At 44.2% G+C, this 19,331-nt stretch overlaps 1 protein-coding gene across 19 annotated transcripts in view; it reads left to right on the forward strand.

Annotated features, from left to right (window-relative positions):
- The window catches only part of PAPPA (pappalysin 1), a 361,421-nt gene that overhangs the window by 190,196 nt on the left and 151,894 nt on the right, over positions 1 to 19,331 (forward strand). For 18 of the 19 annotated variants that reach the window (XM_083807365.1, XM_083807367.1, XM_083807366.1 and 15 more), the window contains one exon: positions 13,679 to 14,747. In XM_083807365.1, coding sequence (XP_083663491.1) covers positions 13,885 to 14,747 — 863 coding nt within the window. In that variant the 5' untranslated portion in view covers positions 13,679 to 13,884. Of the gene's footprint in view, positions 1 to 9,844; positions 13,404 to 13,678; positions 14,748 to 19,331 lie in introns of those variants that run through there. The other variant, XM_083807370.1, reaches the window with a different exon arrangement.

Here is a 19,331-nt window from a genome sequence, read left to right on the forward strand (position 1 = left end):
GAGTGCCTTTGGGAAGTGGGGATGAGCGAGCTTTCCCAGGTATTCTAGATGTGAAAGTTGTGGTCCCACTTTTAGTTCTAAGAGCCTCGAAGGTTCAGATGTATTACAAAAGGTCTCCGGTGCTGGCAGAATCTCTTTACCTTAAAATGTGATGGTTTCAAGTAGTCTTATCTGTTGCTTTTTGTTGGAAGAGCAGTTTCTCTTATTGTACAAATATTTTCTGGCATGTAATTAATAGCCTTATCTGTAAGACTGTTCCAGTGTGGTCTCTCCACCTCCCACCCTAATGCAGGGGGGAGACAATCAGAAACGAGCATTTTGCATCGTAGCATGGGCAGAGTTTATCAGTTGTTGCACAATTTCTTTGCCTGTGAACAGATTAAAAAGAGAAGGGGGGAAAATGGACCTGATTTATACTGGTGAGCTTCCTCCAAGAATTCCAGGATAACTATCAACAGTTTGTCCTAGGAGGAAAGTTGAGTGCTTCGTTCTTGCCCTTTGAAGAGCTCTGAATTAATGAAGAGCAGAGTACCAGCGTATCTTCTGCTCTTCTTTGAGCTGGGAAAGATTGGAATTCCCCAAAGTCCTCTTGCTCGGGATGGTTTAATCAAACAGACTGTTTACATTCTGTGTCTCACCAGAGGCAATGATAAATCTGGGGTGGTCTTCAGCTATACGCCGTAATACTAGGGGTTTATTTTATTTTATTTTAAACATCAGCATACCACCAGTTTTACTGGGAAATGGCCGTATCCAAACACCTGCAGGCTCCATGGAACAAGCCAGAGAGAGAAGCAACAGCAGCTGCATCTCAGAGGCCAAATGATCTGCACAGGGATTTGTGTTTCTTCTCTGGCCTGGTGTCTGCAGGGTTGGGATTTGGCAGCAAAGGTGGGCCAGGAGCCCTTCCACTGGTGGAGGAGACATGTCCCAATGGTAGGAAGGTGAGCCCTGGACCGAACTTTCCTCTGTCTCAAGTGCTGAAGGCAGAGGCAGAGAAGCAGGGGCCCTTCTGCCCCAGCCATGTGGTGTCTGTCCTGCTGTGATGGCCAAACTGTTTTGGCGAGCATGCCCTCTAGCTGTTTCTGTGCTCTGGTACTTAAGAAAGCACTAAATGAAATGGGATCTGTGTATCTCATGAGAAAGAGGGAAGAAGGAAACAAGATTAGGGTAGCTCTTCCTACCATCACCTCTCATATCCCCTCCCTCGGGATGAACGTCTCTTGCGCCTGTAACAAGAAGCCACCACTTTATTGCACATCTGTAGTACTGAAGTGGGCCATAAACCTTGAATCGGGATCTAAACTTCTGTTCGGATACATTAAAAAAAATAAAATACTTTGGTATCTTCTGGAAGTGACGTATTTCCGCTCCCCATGCACAGGATCTTCAGTGCATCACTGAGGAGCACGCACGTAAGTAGGCAATGTGGACGACATTCTTCCAAACCCAAGCAGCCCAACCAGCTGTTCGGCAGAGACGTTGTTTATTGAGAGTTGTCAATGTGTTCAACACATGGTGTCCTTTGCGCTGATGAGCTTGCAGCCTGGCTTTTATGGGGTTTCTCTGACACTTGTCAAACACTGGTGACAGGGCAAGCTTGACGAGGCACACGTTTTTATGGGGATGTTATGGGCATTGCAACAAGATGTTCTGTAAGGAGAGGCAAGGCAGAGACTTGCTGGCAGAGAGGAAAACAAAGGCAGTTGCAAAAGGTTCCTTTTTTTTTTTTTTTTTTTTTGCTGGTGGTTTCGGGAAGAGAACAGCAATTTCCTTTAGCAATAAATTAGATGCTTTGGGAGAAAGAAAGGGTGTTTGGTTAGACAGTGGTGAAACTGCTGTGTTGAGAGAAGTAGGCTCCCTCTTCTGTTAATTCAGGCTTCTTAGTCTGGGCCAGAGTGCTTGGAGGTGCACAGATTGCTCTGGGATTTTAGTCTACTCTGCAGCTGCTCTGAGGTGTCTTCAGCTCTGTCCTTTGCATCTGCGAAGGTGGGATAATGGCTCTCAGCAGTCCTCAGAGGGACACTGTGTGTAAAGAAAAGGTAATAACACCCGCACAGCTCTTTGATCATGTACGATGTAGTAAATGGCAAATGTCACGCCGCTGTACCGAAAGAAAGAAATGCTCAGCCCAGTAGTCCCCTTGGCCCGGGTCACGCCAGGTCCCTGCAGCCTTGTGCAGCTCGAAAGAGAGAGCTGAGGTTGTAGAATGCCGAAGAGAGAAAAAGACAGAGGCAGATCTTGCCAATCTCATCCTTATCTATTTGTCCAATCTTTTTCTCTTGACTTGTGTAAGCTCGTATTCGTGATTATCACAGGTATTTGTTTTCCCCTACTGAAAAACAGAACTGTTGCCTGAACAGTGTGACTCTGGCCCCGTTCCCTCCTATTCAGCACAATGCAATCTTGGCTCTTTACTAGTTAATATTTTCTGTCAACAACCTGCAAGAAAACATAAAATCAGGGCTGATAAATTTTGCAGATGTTGCAGAGTTCAGGGAGTGGTAAACAATGACCAACACAGGACTCTCATTTGGGTGTTTTCATAAATTGAGAACATGCAAACAGTATGCATCAGAGTAAAGCCAAATGTGAAGTCATACATATAGAAAGGAGGCAGGTCATACAGAAAGGCTGGCTGCTAGGGAAGGGTCCTTCACCTGGAAGCTAAACGGGTAGGCGTAGCTCTGTGTCGGAGTAGATAAAGCATCTGAATGTGAACTGCCGATGCGATGCTGCGGCCAAAGGTTTAGAGTCATCGTTTGCTTTGTAAACACGGAAGCATTGAACAGGACAGGGAGGCTGTGTTATCCTGGTGCTGACAATGGGGAAGCTGCTGCTGGAGTAGTTTGTCCAGTTCTGGTGTCCCCAGCTTAAGAAGGATGTTGTATGAGAGAGGATTTAGAGGAAAAAACAATCTTGAGAGTAATTATAGGATTTGTAACAAGTCTTAAAGTATTTGACTCAAGAAGATTAAGAGATGACTTGATCATCGTGATCTTTAAGTATATGGTTAGGAAACATTAATCTGATGATTGGAGTTTGGAAATCTAATAATAGAGGATATGAAAAATCCAATGAATGCACATGGGGACTAAGCAGCTTCAGAGCAGAGAGACGATGCCCTCTTTTAGCCATGGAAGTAGTCAGCATTGAAAAGCCTTTCTGAGTAGGATGGTGGAATACTGTCACCAGGTTCTTTTAAATCATAAAAGCAGTGTTTTTCTAAATCACAAGTTCTTGTTTAAAGAGGAATTAATTCCATCCTCAGCCATATTTTGTCTGACTGCTTCTAATGTCATATCACTCTGGGGTTTTCAGTTAATACCCCAAAAATGGGAATGGCATGAAACTGTGTCGGAAGAGGTTCAGACTGGGTATCAGGAAAAGGTTCTGATAGAGTGGTTGGGCCCTGGAACAGGATCTCCAGGAACATGGTCACAGCACCGAGCCTCCCGGAGCTCAAGGAGCACTTGGACAATGAACTCAGACATGGCTAAATGTTTAGGTAGTCCTGTGTGGAGCCAGGAGTTGGACTCAATGATCCTTGTGGGTCACTTCTGACTTGGTATATTCCCTGATTCTAAATAATTGAAGCAAACAGTAGCATGCTGACTTCAAATCCTTTAATTTTCCAGTATATCCATGGGTTCTCCTTGAAACTGATAGAGTATTTCTAAATTACATTTCTAATCACTATTACACTTCCAGCTCTTTGTAGGGATTCCTGGGCACAGAAGCTGGAGCACAGTTCCTGACAATGTCAGGGCTGTGGAGCTAGCACAACATCCCTTAAAAACAAAGAAGTGAACGAGAAAGCAGAGAATAAGCTTGGGGTGACTTTTGCTTGTCATCTCCTTGCTGCGTGGTCTGTCTCTCAGTCTCGGGGCAGAGCAGCAGTGCCGAGTCCTGTTCAGAAGGTTTGTTGGCTATATGCTGAAGCTACCTATTCCTGTGACTTTGGCCAAGTTGCAGACACAGACCTACGTTAATGACAGTCTGCTCCAGAACACTAATTTCACACAAGCCATCCACAGCTAGAGACCTTTCCTGAAAATTAAATGCTCAAACTGCCCCAGCCTGCTCCCTCAAACCCACGTGCACATGTATGTATACGCACATGAGCAGAGAACATAGTCTATGTACATACTTTTTTGTTAGTCTTCATTTCTTTGGTTCCAGATTTAACCCAAAGTGGAAGGGGCTGAAATAACATAAGAAAGGTTGGACATATGATATTTCCTGCTGCTCAGCTAAACACAAGAATTGCCAAAAATCTTCCAAGGTAGCTTGTTTCTTTTACATTTTTCTCCCATTTCTGCAGACTCGAGAAGGTCAATTACTTTTGAGAAGCATTTGACTTTGGCAACGCTCATGGAAAGTGAACTAGAATTATGACCTTTTGGAGGTTTGCCTGTCGCTGTCCCATCTTGTCCTTTAAGAATTAAGGGCTGAATTTTCAGCTCCAGCCTTCGGTTTAATAGGTGTGAATTTGTTTCTGTACACTTCTAAGACACTGCTAGTATTTGTGTGAGGTTTTTCTTTCAGATGTCTATTTATTTGTGCTCACAGATCAAGTGATCACTGATATTTGTATTGCAGAAATACAGGCTCAGGTATTTCCAGGAGGAAAATCATGCCCAAACAAATGGCACTGGATTCAAACTGAGCAGAAAAATGGAGCTCTAAGATTATATACTCAAGTTAGTATGTGGTGACTACAGCCTATCTGGAATGCATACTATAGTAGTTATATCATGTTAGAGAGGCAGGTTTTTTTCAGCAGGATGTTTCCTAGAAAGCAAAAATATCTCTGTGGTTTGTGTATGGGTTTGGAACTTGTATGCAAGTATGGAGCGGGGAATTTGAGGCATGAAATAGTCATGATTAGAGAGGGCCCGGATCCCTTTTAAAAGCGACAGCAGAAAACAGGCACAGTGAGCTCTGTTCTGTCTGCTGTTACTGCATGCTGTTCTGTGCACTGCATCTGAAACGTTTCCTTTAAGGTTGGTATATTCCTCGGTTGCTTCTATTAAGTATAGGAAAGATGCAGTCATATGGGAAAGCCAGATGCAATAAGATATTTGAGTCTGGATAAGATCTGAGATACTTTTGCAATAAGAGATTTAATTCTCACAGAGGCCAAGATCTTGCATGGTATAAATCAGTGTAAATGCACTGGAACTACTCAGTTTTGCACTCACAAAGTATCTGCCCAAGAATGTTCTCAAAATCCAATTAAATAACTAGAACTGTTTCATGTGGAAATGCCCCTCAATTACAAAAACAAGCCTAAGCTATCATGATGTGATTTTTACAGTCTCCTTGCAGGGTGCCCTAGTTTGCATTCATGGAATTTTTTGTTTTTGTTTTGTTTTTGTAATAATGTGGATGTTGGCCATCTGTCTGATCCCAGAAAGGTTGTAAGGTTGTTCCCGCTCCCCAGGTTCTCTTCCCACTCCCTCATTGATCATAATGTTTGATTTAGGTGCCACTAGATTTCCTTCTTTGTTCTCTCGCCCTAACCTCCTCCCCCCAAACACACATGCATTGTGCAATGGTGTAAAAGCTCCTCTCTCTGCAGCTGGGAGTAGTAACTGCTCAGCTGGTTCCAGTGCTGCCCTAAAGCTGCTGTAAAGGTCAGTGACAAGGGAATTCTAAAAAGCAAAACAAGCTGTGGTGTTGTCCCCCCTTCCACTCTGGCCGTGTACTTTGAGCAGCACCACAAGCAATCTCACTCTAGACCTCCACTCCTCGTCGCTCTGCATTTCTGGCCGTCACGAGGGTTCGGTGGGGCAGCACGTCGGGAGGTCTTCCAGCACGGCTACGGGCTTGGCCACTGCTGCCGCTGATTGACTTGCAGTGCTTGTCAGGCACAAAGCACATTGTGAAAGGAAATGCCATATTGAACTCCCAGTGAGCTGATGGGTATTGTGCACGGTCATCTGATGGCACAGATGTGCCCCTAATAATCCTTCCAGGAGAACGTTTCCTCCTGGGATGCTCTGGCCATCTGATCTGCTCTGAGGTATGCTGACCTATCTTGACCCAGTTTATGATCAATTCTCTCTGCTGTTTTCTAAAAGGAGCCCAGAAATACCACTTTATCATTTAGATTGCCTGGAAGTTATGGTGTTACGTGTCTGTCCCTTCCATAGAAGATTCTCTGTTTACTCTCAAGCATTAACTCTTACAAAAGGGAGGAAAGCCACTCTATGTTAGCATGCACAAAAGTAAATTTGTCAGTAGAGCTTTGATAGCTAATCAGTGTTTGGCTAATAGTACAGGGAGGAGGAGGAGACCTGGAAGCAGAGGTAACGTATGTGCGACTGAGCACGTTGCTGGGTCCTCTGTGAGCGTAGAGCTCCCTTCCGCCGGCGTGCTGTTGTATTTTGTCCTCTTCGTAGGTTTATGTGTGCCGCCAGTTCTGCAAGTGTTACTTGTGTGTGCCTGTGAAAGAAGGATGATTTTCATTCATGTCTCTTGATATGTATCCATCCATATGTTTTGCAACATCTGCTTTTAAAGTGGGAATGATGTTAAAGCTGAACTTCCCTAAAGGTGAATGTGCTGCCTGAGCTACAATAGGATGGTTAATTCGTAACCTGGGTCTGCTGACCAGTGAGCATAGGTAAGCTTTGAAGCCGAAAGGTGTTCAAGTAACTTTGAGCCAAACCAACAAACTTACTGAGTGCTTTCCATTTCCTGTCTATATTTGAAGGATATCTGGGTTTTCATGAACACCAAACTTCTTTATTATCAGTGGACCAACCTAAATTGTCTAAAACTGGCAGCCACCAACCTGATTCTTGTCTGAATCAAACCCGATGAAAAGCCTTCCATGTTTATGGCATACACCAGTGATTCCCAAAAGGAATATACTGGTGGCTGCAGAGTTGATCACTTAAAGTACTATCCCAACAAGGACTGCCTGTACTATCTTAATACTGTCCCCATGTGTGCATGTGTTACGCTTATCTCTAATAACATGGACACATACTGGTTTTCCAAGCTTCAGCCCAAAATATTCAATTGTTTCTGAGAACAAGGCAGGAGAAATAAATTGTTCTGCAGATATTAGAAAATTCTTACCCTTGTTCTGTGGAATGTTCCTGTGCTCCTAGACTTTATAGCAGGGCCTGAAGTTTGACCCTTGTGAAGGATGTGCTTTTTTCTATCCACCTGAAAGCCCACCCAAACGTAGTTATTGGATCATAAACAGCCACAGTTTGTTAACCAAGTACCAGTCTCCACTGGTTCTGCAGCTTTATTGTGAAATGCTTAGGGAGATCTAGATAAGAAGCCAACCTTCCCACTAATACTTGTTTATGCTGATACTGTATACAAAGAAGCCCTTGCAAAAGCAGTACCCGGTCCAAGGATGACCCTGTTACACTTCTGCAAGGGCTGAAGCTCACTGCTCTGTGCCATCTGGTTAGGCAATGTTGTGTGTTCACTTACACCTCAAAATCCCTCACAATCTAATAATTTCTCACTAACCCCAGCCTACCGGATCTGTTTGCAGTAAGCTCTTATATACTGTTAGCGGGTATATTCTCACAATAGGCTCAGTGAAGTGTCACTAATACGATTGTGCATGCCAGTGGCTGCTCTGTTGCAGCCTACATGTTTTTCTTATCAGAAGGGAAGGATTTGTGTAATGTTTGTAACTAACAAGCCACTACAAATTCATGTTTGCTGTTTTAGCCTTTCTCACCTCCCTGCTTCCAGGCTTCAAGGTATCTTGCTGAGTGTACGAGTGGCTGGGAGTTAGAGAAATGGTACAGAACATGTGCTTTATTTAATGCTATATGGCAATGATATAAAGGTTTTGGTATTGCAAAGAGCCTTGTACCAAATTCTCAACATTAGACAGTCATAGCTGTATTAGGCTCTCTCTTTCTACAGGATGAAGTTCTTGCCTTTCATGTCAAAATGAAAAGAACTCCATCCTTCCATCCTGGATCTGAATCCTATTGCGTAGCTTGTAAATGATAATATCTGGTCTGAATTTAGCTAGATTGATAGCAGCAGCAAACATCCCCTTCTTCCTCACTTAAGTAGTATATTGCCACCTGAGCAAGTCTCAGGTGGTTTGCCTGAGACACAACTCATCTCAGGGGGTGACCTCAGGAGGCCTCTTAGCTGCGTTGGAAATGGTATAGACAGAGATGTTGCCTTAAGTACTCTGGACTTTGAATTATTTAACTATTGTGGAAGGAAGCTGGGGGCTGGGAGAAGCACAGCAAAGGAAAGGAGAGATTATTTCTCTCCTTTGTAAAACTATATTGGGTTCAACATCATACCATGAAATATCCAGTGCAGAACTCAAGAACTGCTCCAGTGGATCTTCGCTGACTTATCCAATTGCATGGAACGTGGGGATACTTAACCCAAATCTGTCGGTTTTAATTATTTTCCTCTGGACAGATAAAAGCTTTCTATAGGTTCCTGTAGAATATTTGCTCTTTCAAGCGTTCCTCTGTGCTTTGATACTAAACGATTAAAGCATGCTAAAGAAAAAAACAGCCCCAACCTTTAGCTCCCTGTTCTTGGGCCCCCTGACTGCAGCTTTGATTGTTGACCTAAATTCCCCTTTCATAACTGAGTCCTGTCACCTCTGGTTGTAGTCTCCCAGCAAAACAGGCACGGCCAACTTTCAGAAGTGCGGGGCACTGTTTTCCGTTCTGCCTTGCACCGCTATGACGGGCTCCACAGCACACCTGATGTGTTCAAAGTCGAACTGACCTCCTTCTTCCCCTTCCCCCAGCCTCAGCTCCTGGAAAATAAAGCATAACAAGTCTTTTTTTTTTTTTTTTTTCCTTCCCTTCCTATTGCTCAGCAAAGGGCCGAAACTTTGTTCTGCGTAAAGAAATAAATTGTTAGGTAATGGCTGGGCTGATTAGTGGAAAGATTGCTGTTAGCAAGATGCAAGAAACAGCACTGAGGCGACCAGGGGAGGCCTGGAGTCTGTTATTGATAATATTAAAATGGATTACAGCAGCTTGCTTGGGCTACTTTGGCCTCTTCTTTCAAGCTCTGCCCACAGAGAGAGCTTCTTACGCCTCCAGCAGCTACAGCCTCTAGCTGTGAGTCCCCGTTTCTCTGTGGCTGCTCCTGATAATCCTTTGCTCCAACCTCAACATCGTCAGCTTGGCTACGGAGCTCAGTTACGGCAAAGCCTCGTGTCCTCACCCGGGACATTGTTCCCGGAGCAGTGGTTCATGAGCCCAGAGCGCGGGGCCTGCGCGTGGAGGGCCCTCTCTCGGAGTCCTGGTGAAGGCCTGGGAACAAACTGGGGTGTAAATCATGGCTGGGGCTCCCTGGAGGAGGTCAGGTGTGATGAGCAGTAGTATTCTGGAGCAGTTGTGGGTTGGTAGCCAAAAAAGTGTTATTTTGCTTGAAAAAAAAAAAAAAAAAAGGAGAAAAAGGAGAGACTGTACTTCTGGTCTTCCCTATTTGCCTTTTGGCACCGGGCCTTTGGGGTTTAATCTTCCAGCAGTCCCAAGGATCTTGGTGCTTAGGAATTTACTGTTCCTGCATGGCACAAACACGATGGGGCTGGAAGGAGCCCGGTGGGCAATCGGAGGCCCCCCCGGCTCAGCACACAGGAACGTGGCATCCCGATGTGTTCGCGCTCCTCCGGAGCCGTCTGAAAAGTGACTCACTTCTGTGCGGAAGGACGGTTACCGATGACTCTTACTGGAAAGCTGAACTAGTGCCTCTTCTTTTTTTAATAAAAGATAAATTCTGTTTTAATCCTCCGGGCTTCAGGAACAGGAACTTTACAGGGAAAAAAATCACTCAGACTGAGGGGTGAGAAGGGCTGTCAGTATTCTTCTCAGCTGCAGCTCCATCCCTTTCTAGCAACTCAAGACAAGCAGAAGTGAGGAAAACTGTTTGCTGCTGTATGAGACTTGTACATATTTTTTTAATCTAATTGCTGTGGGGAAAACAAACATCAGTTTTATTTCGCACCATTTCTTGGCTCGGAAACTTGAGGCATATTCGCCAAATTGTGGTTTTGCAGTCGTTGGCTTGAGTCTCATTTACCATGAGGCCTCTTTACACCACTCTTGGTTTCTTAAGGGACACCAAGTAGCTAAAAATGTCCTTTGACACATTATTGTAAAGAATTCCCCGTGTAAATGAGCATCTAAACTCTGTATGTTTTTCATGTAAATGTTGGTTGTGGTCACAGCTGAATTTTGAAATTCAGTGTCAACCATTGTGAGGGGGTGATTTTACTCAAAAACAGCCTTGTTTGGGGTAAAAGAGGCCTCTTCTTGTTTGAAATGTTCTTAATTATGTCTAAGAAATAACTCATGGCTATGGAACCTTTTACTAAATTGAAATAAATTGTGAAAACATCAAATTATTCAGTTTTCAGAAGTTCTGGCAATTATTTCACATGTCCCTCATCCAATGGTTTTGCCCTTATTAGTTGTCATAGAAGAAGTAATAAATTCTTTTATTATGACATCCAAAGTCCCAGCTGAAATTAGTTTCATTGTGCTGGGGACAAAACGGAAAAGTGACACTCCCTTAGCCGGAGGATTCGTAGTCTAAAGCCAAAAGTAAGCGAAGGACTGGGAAAGTAGGTACAGCATACAAGCAAAAGAAGGTCATAAAGAAATGGCACGACTGTGCAAGTTATAGGGAGTGCGGGTTTCTCATCCCTTTTCGTATTCTTTTTCCTTTCTCTTAAGAATAAAACAAGTCTTGCTGCTGAAGGTATTGTGATCAATCCATCTTTTCATCAAGAGTTGGATGTATGTAATAGTAAAAGTTTGAGAAAAGAATACTGTATGCGACATATGGATTCAGTAATGACCTTCGCCCTAAACTAGAAAATGTAAGGAACTGGAATAGTAGACTGTTTTAGTTCAGCAGCTTTCATACTGGCATGTTCAGTGGTGTCCCTATTGTCGCTGTTTTTTTCTTTTTCTGCCCTCCTTTGGCTCCCTGTAAATCTTGAATTGATGGCAGCTGTTTGAGTCAAACTCAAGACATGTTGCATCACATCAGGGTTTAAATGCTCAAAGGCAAGGGAGGATTGCTACTATTCTGTAGTATTCCTCCAGCAGCTCCATCTGTTCAGCTGAGGTCAATCACTAGCATCATGCAGCACTTCAGAGAGAGAGGAAGATGTTCTTTAATCCTGGCTAGGAAACTGAATTTCCATTCCACAATAATTTATTAGTTCTTTAGGGGAATATTTCCAGCCCTGGTCAGTACAAAAAGCCAAAAAACTTGACCCTTAAAGACTGTATGGTGGACTTCCTCAGAGCTGGAGATCCCAGAAGCCTGTTCCAGGACTTCCAGCCCTCCGTCCGACAGCAGGGAGCTTGGACGCCGCAAGACACAGGTGGAGCAGCTATTGCGTGTGCAGCTGCCCTGGGCCCGCGGGCTTGGAGAACTCTGATGCTGGGCTGCAAAGGTGGCAGGAGAAAGCTCTGTTAAAAAATGTCTGACCAGCTCTGATGGTCTTATTATGATAAGATGAGATCATAGTGTACCTATAAAAAGGTCTCCTTTCAGGAGAGGTGGCTTCATTTCACGCTGGGTTCCATTTATAGGATATGCTTTTACTCCCTTTCTTCAGTATTTCCCACCTTGGAAACAAAAGATATTCAATAACAGAAAGTTACTGAAACAGAATGGACTCCCACAGAATTTTAATTTTCCCGAATTGGGTATATTTTGGAACATCCCATGTCCTCACTTTTGTGCCCTGGCTTGCATGGGTGCCATACCTCTATATAGGGCACGTCCAAATATTTCTCTGGGGCAGGGGGGAGAATCAATAGAAGGCAGTCTCCCAGAGGAGGAAAGCTTTGTGTCTCTCCTGTAATGCCGCCGATCTCTCTTCACACCCAGAGACAACTGTTTCCATCCTCGCCCAGTTGCCAGAGACCCCTGCCTGCTATACTGGGATGGCAACTTTTTATGTCTCATTTTTATAACTTCTTTGTTTATGGCTTATTTGGAATTTGCCAACTGTCTTTGGAAACTACCATTGGAAAATACCTTCATTTGAGATTCATAAAAATGCAGACATTTATGGGCTCTAATACATCTCAAAAATGAATGCTTGCTAAAAGTATTTATTCCATAAAGAAAATGTAAAAACCCTCAAAAAACAGGAGATCCCTGACTCTAGAAAAATCCCTAGTAGCTTGGCTTTCATATAATGAATCTCTCAGGTAAACATCCATCCCAGCAAATGTCATTTTTTTTTTTTTAGCATTTTTGTTTTTTTCCTTCCCTGTTCCTCCTCCTCTCCTTTCCCGTGATCACAAGTAGCAGTATAAACTAGAAGCTGGTCTCGAGAACGTTTTGAACTGAGTGCGCCCTACAGATGAATAAACACATTACCTTCCGAACCCTGGGATCTCTCTTCCAAAGGCAACAGGAAAAGGGGGAGCTCAGAGTCCCTAGCAAAATACCAGCGTGCAGAAAAAAGCCCTGTTTAAATTTTTTTTAACTTTCCCATCAGAAGACTTTTTTGCGGGGGGAGGAGGAGGAAAGGGGAAGGGTGTGAGGAGTGAGGGGGAAGGTGGGTGCTGGGAGAGGGGAGGAAAAATACAGTGAATGCTCCTGTAACCTTTGCTCTGTTGATACTAGACAAGACTGCACTGTTAATGAGTGATTGTTAACAGATGGCTGTTGAGCAACTTAGTCAGAAGCAGAAGATGTTATTTGGTTGTAGTGCTGGGAGGGTTAGGGTGCAGGGGTGAGGTAAGGGGATATTTAGTCTTTTCATGAGGACTGAACTGTCAGAGATTTATGATTTTCGGTTAGGCTTTTGGAATGGAAGGCTTGGGGGAAGGAGCGCTTTCTACGTGCTGATAGTAGGAAGGCCGTTGGCGCTGAAGGCTCTAACGATTATTTTTTCAGTCAAGGGGTCTCTGCGGCCCATGGCCTTTGAGAACTGAAAGATGGAAATGTATGTCTTTGACTTGTCAGACCTTGTGTCCCAGGCTGGGAAGGAGTGGACTCTTTTCATCTTTTGGAGCTGAGGACCAATGGAGGGAGCTTTAGGTGTAAATCTGCGCTTTGTGTACAAGAGAAACCCATTAGGTACATTGGTGTGTACCAGTGCAAGCCATTTCTTTACTGGTTTTTAATGGGTATGAATTCGAAGGCAGCCTGAACGCAATGCGTTTGATCTCTGCAAGATTTGGGTGCTTGATCCTACCAAGGTTATCCCAGCCATTCGGTGTCTCTCGAACTGTGCGGTGGGTAGATGTCATGCTTATTGCCCCTGTGGGCCTTGCTAGATGGAGGGTGCAATGCTGTGAGTGAGGCTACAAGGGCTGCCTCTCGAGAGCGTTATTTTCAGCCAGTGAAGTATGGCTTGAATGAAGATAAGACTGAATGCACAGTACAACTTTGTGCCGGTAAGTTTGCAAAAGGGTTTTGGTCTTTGGTCAGGAGAGGGGAATCCCATTCATACATGCCACTGGCAAATCTTCACTTTTAATAGCAAGTCTTAACATGACCTCCCACAGTCATGTTCTGGATGATTTAATGCCTTTCGTGTACGCTGACTTTCTAATGTACGTAGGTGAGTGTGTGTTTATACGTAGAGAGAGATTTATACAATTTAAAGACTAAATTCTTTATTTATTCTGTCATCCTTATTTATTCATATTTCTTTTTTGGGGGCACATAGGACTTTATGACAAATGTTCTTACACCTCCCGTGACCGAGGATGGGTCCTGGGGATTAACACCGTCAGTGACCAGGGGAATAGAGACCCCCGCTATTTCTTCTCTCTGAAGACGGACCGTGCTCGCAAAGTTACCACCATTGCAGCACATCGCAGCTACCTCCCCAACCAGTGGGTGCATCTGGCTGCCACGTACGATGGGCACCTGATGAAACTCTATGTGAATGGTGCCCAGGTAGCCACAAGTGGAGAGCAAGTGGGCAGCATCTTCAGTCTTCTGACCTTGAAGTGCAAGGTGCTCATGGTTGGAGGAAATGCCCTGAACCAGAACTATCGGGGCTATGTAGAGCACTTCAGCCTCTGGAGGACAGCCCGGTCTCAGAAGGAGATCTTGTTGGACATGGGCCAGGCAATTCACAGACAAGACACGCCTCTACCTCAGCTAGTTCTTCAAGACAGTTTACTGAATGTGAAAAACACCTGGTCTCCCATGAAGGATGGCAGCAGTCCTCAGAACAAGTTCAGCTATCATCATGGCTATTTGCTGGATACCAGCCTAGAGCCTCCTCTCTGCGGACAGACAGTCTGTGACAACACGGACGTCATTGCCAGCTACAACAAGCTCCCCAGCTTCCGCCGTAACAAAATAGTTCGCTACCGTGTGGTAAACCTCTACGATGACAAGCATCAGAACCCCACTGTCAGCCAGCAACAGATCGAGTTCCAGCATCAGCATTTAAACGAGGCTTTCAGCCGCTACAACATCACCTGGGAGCTGGAGGTGCTGGAGGTGAAGAACTCTTCCCTTCGCCACCGACTCATCCTGGCCAACTGCGATATCAGCAAGATCGGGGATGAGAACTGTGATCCCGAGTGCAACCACACCTTGACTGGCTACGATGGAGGAGACTGCCGACATGTGCGCCACACACTCTTCAACAAGAAGAAGCAGAATGGTGTGTGTGACATGGATTGTAATTACGAAAGATACAACTTTGATGGTGGGGAATGCTGTAACCCAGAGATAACAGAAGTCACCAAGACATGCTTTGACCCATATTCTCCTTACAGGTAGGCAATTTCTTAAACGAGATTTTTATGTTCATATTAATGAATATCTGCCTAGGTATTGATCAGCCTGCTGGCTGCTGAACCATTATGTTATTGACGTTACAGGCTTTGGCATTTTTTCTTCATTTGTTTTTTTCCATAGTATTTGGCTCACATTGCAATTACCTGAATGCAATCTCAGTAATGGTCTTGACAGCGTCTTGCAATTGAATTGGTTTTCCCTATCTAGGCTAAACAAAGGTAGTGCTAAAGACTGAAACAGACATTGTCGGAAGACCTATCAGTTCTTGGTTACGAGCAGTATGTTGAGGTATTGCACAGATTATTTTAACCAAAGACTTTTAGGAATGAGGATTATATGCCATAGGAAGCTCATATGTATTTGGAGAGTGAAGAGCCCTTCAGGCACGGAACATAAATACTCTTAGGTATACTTTAATTTTGTAGGTACCTTTGAAAGTAGGTAGGTTATTCTATATTCTGAATGCTATGTGAGTGCTGATTTCCTTAAGCACTGCTGTGGAGGGGCTGCTGAGTCCAGGGGTTATGAGGAGGGAGGTGGGAACCAGATTCTTGGGAGTGCTATTGCACATGTTGGGTGGGTGACTGAATTCTTCTGTGTTCCTCTATGTAGATATGAAAACAAGGGTAGAATCATAGAATCATTCAGGTTGGAAAAGACCTCTAAGATCATCTAGTCCAACCTTTAATGTAATGCCACTTTATCACAAGTGGGAGAGGAGCTTTCTGTGGATGGATGTGAGTTTATAAAATCATGAGGTGCTCAGCTAATGGCTTCTTCATATTGTAGTCTGAAGAGGGGCATCCCCGAGTAACTTCAATCAGTTGAGTAGATCATAGCTACAATTACTTCAATGTGCTTTTGGGTATTTTCAGAGAAGATCAGTGTGTTTAAATAAAAAAAAAAAAAAGTTTCCTGTGGATGAGTTAGTGATATAAACACACACAAGATTCGCTCAGAAATTCTGCAGAACTCTGCAGAAATTCTGTCATCTCTATTCCATGTTAAAGCTTTTGGGGGCAATTTTCGGAGTCATGGTGGAAAACCATAAGACAGTCAGAACACCCTGTGTTGTCAACACTGAAATTCAGGTTAAGAAGGAAAGTATGAGCTGTTCTGGAGTTACTTTAATTATATCAATTCAGGCTACATTTGTAACTTCCTTAGTAGAAAGAAGTTTTTAAACAACATTGTCATCTCAACTGGAGCTTAAAATACACATAATTAAGCTGCAAAGAAATCCTTCCATTCTTCTTTTTTAAAAACTTCAGTGAGCTTTTTTAAAAAAACATCCCTATAGCTCAGCTGGACTTCAGTTACCAGTGAACAAAGCTCAAATGAGGAGCTACTTTAAACACTAATTATTGAAAATACTGAAAGGAAAAATACCAGTCTTTTAATACTGTTCAACTGGAGAGGAACACAACTGAGCAAATATCATCAAAGGCATAATGCAAATTGGATTGTTTTAACACTGTAGTTCTGAGAACTCGAGGTGTTAGTTATAACAGCTATGACAATTTTTAGAAAAATACATTATTTTTAATCTGATAGTACCCTTTTATCACTTGTACTGTGACCAGCATAATACCCATACAAAATGAAACAAGAAAAGCCTTTTAAATTCTAGTTTTCAGATTTAAGACTGTGCCTTATTGTTATTCTGACATACAGAGATATTTCTATTCCAAATGTAGTTTCTTTGCTGCACAGACAGATTGGACTTGCACAAGCCCAGGCAAGGAATTTAATTCAAAAATTTGAAGTTACCTTAACATAGCATACCTGCTTTTCATATGCATTTGTATGTTCTTCTTGGAGGCAGCCACCTTGCTGAACTTGTCTAGAGAAGTCGCATTCATGGTGTTAAGCTCACAGATCTTCTGTATGTTCACGTTGGCTTGAGAAGCACCTCCTCTGTGACACGCTTAAGTCGGCGAGGGAGGCCTAAACGTCCTCTTGCACAGTGTAGAGCCTGAGAAAATCTCTAGTTCCTCCAAAGCATTTTTTTTTGCAACATTTAGATTTCATTTGTTTGTCTTTGCGTAGAAGTTGTAACACAGCTTCGATCATTGGCAGTGAAGCCAAGGTCAGCAGAAGGTAGTCCATCACTCTGGAGCCTTTCCTTGCTGGCCAACATGCTCAGCCTGAGCTCATACCTACCACTGTGATGGGTGTTCACATTCAGTATGGCAAAATACAGCAGTTGGGGCTGTAGACTTGATCAATGAGGTTTGAAAGGCTGACCTCTGAGTATTTGGGCTAACAAATACAGGTTTAGGGCAGTGGTTTTGTCAGCAAAGCCTTAATTGACTAAAAGGGGGAAGATTCAAACCCTGTGTTTGGCTCTGGCATTGCCCTCAGCACCATCCCCTGAGAGCGATTTCTGTGCCAATTACTGACTCAGTCAAAATGTGTGACTCAGTTGGCACCATCTGGGCCCATTTTGCATCACCAGCCCCTCTTGTCATCACTTTCATTGGCAGAGGCCTCAGTCCCCTCTAGTGCAGGCCTTGCACCACATCAATGAAGACATCTCCACAGCCACTGAGAGCTCACATCTAATTCCAGGTGTTTTCTCTGCCAAAGCTCAGTCTAACAATAGCAGAAGGAAACGAAACAAACCCTTAGTCTGGGGAGGCATCAAATAAAGCGGGGGGTGAAATGGATGAAATGGTACCAGGAAGAAGTTCCCTGAGCTTTGTGCCGTGAAGACTCTTCAGTCTTCCCTGGTACCGGGGGATCTTTAGATACTACTGGGTTTTGTTCCTTCTATATTCTTAGTGTCTGCAGTTGTGGCCAGCTGTTCACCATGTGGAGTTTATTCCTGAAGTAATTCTGTTCTTTGGAACCAACCAAAAAGTGCTAATGCTTGATTAATGCTGTTATAAACAGGAACCCTCTTCAGTGCCTCTTCGTCCCCAAAAGGAGATGGATTCATTTCCTGTCGCTTTGCTTCGTGTGTCAGTCTCAGTGTGGCTGCCTCAGTCCCAGTCCTTCAAGCCTCCGTCCTGGGATCTCCTAGAGTTGCTATGAACCTCGGTGCAAAAAACTCTGTGCGTGCTTCTTGACTAATTGCAACCACAGACGTGATGGTACCGGAACAGTTTTGAGACACCTCCAATCTGCATTAGAAGTTTCTTGTGGCCCCCCTTGGCACCTTGGACAAACTCCTCAGGTACCTTGGTGGTGTCCTTCAGCCACTGTTGTGGTGCAGCTCTCAGGCATTTTTTCTGTCCAACCTCTCCTTCTGGCACCTCCAAAGCTGAGATGCTGTGCCACAGTCGGGTAGCTGGAGTGTTGGTGCATAGAAATGTAAGTACTGTGACACATCTGCAAAGTTTGCCGGAGGGACAGTTTAGAGGGACAGTGCTGATGGATGGGGACTCTGCTCTGGGAGCTGCAGAGCAGAAAGCTGTAAGCATTGTGGTAGCAACTAGATCATCCCTTGTCTTCTTAAATAGCCTACGGGAAGAAAAACAAGACTGGTTATCATTATTCACACAGCAGGCTTTATCTGAGACATCTGCTTAACTTCTTTTTACTAATTACATGAGAGTGGGACAGAATGTATTTAGTCCCAGCACAAGATTTGCGAAAATTGTTCCGCTTTTCTTTGTTTCTGCAATTCTGGGAAGATGAGAACATGCTAAGATCATACATCCTGTCCCAATACAAAAGGAAGGAGCAAGGATAGACATACTTGCCAGAAAGGCACATTCCTTTTGTTGTTTGGGATACTGCTGGTTACAAAATAGGGAAGAATTTTAGCTCGTAACACCTACCATGGCTCTTTTTCAAAAAAAAAACACTTGAAACAAACGGCAACGGATCATAGGAAATCATCCCCTGTAAGTGCCATTTGATGTGGCAAATTCTTGCACCATACCATGGTTAACTGAACCATTCCTTTTATGTAATCCTGGGTTTGCACATCAGACTTCACCACAGGATTGCATATCCAGATAAGAAAGCCTTCGTCTTGATGACTTCTTAGGAAAATGCTGATGAAATTCCTGAAACAGTAGAAGCTACTGGAGTGTCTTCAAACTCCCTCGATTCAGACAAAGTACTGAATGCTTGCTGGAAATCCCTCCCAGAAGAGGTGACCTTGGGGATGAGCTTTCCCAACGTCCCCACGTGTGCCCTGGAGTCTCACACAGCCCTTCTGCTCGCCTAAACAAGGGGCAGAGAGGAGCTGTACGGGCCCAGAGTCTGTTTGCAGCACCTGCCCACGGGCTCAGAGCGACACGGAGCCGGAGAGCTGGGGTCTGGTGCCGTGCTGCTGCCATCCCTCTCTTTGGCCCCTCCAGCTCTGGTACCGTGCAGCTCGGCACAGCTCCACGCTGCGTCACGTCGGCTCACTCCAGATTAAGGACAGTGGCACATTCCGGTCATACGTGAAATAGGCTCTGACTAGACATCTGAACAATCTGTAGAAGCTTCCATTGTCATTTTGGACAGCAGTGGCTATGGCAGGGCCTTGTGTGGAGGGCACACCGTTAACAGCTGAAGGGGTCTGGCTAAGCCGCAGCCTCAGGCAGGTAACTAACTGGATCACT

The sequence above is a fragment of the Anser anser genome (genome assembly GCF_964211835.1).
Source record: "Anser anser genome assembly, chromosome: 21".
NCBI classification, from domain to species: domain Eukaryota; kingdom Metazoa; phylum Chordata; class Aves; order Anseriformes; family Anatidae; genus Anser; species Anser anser.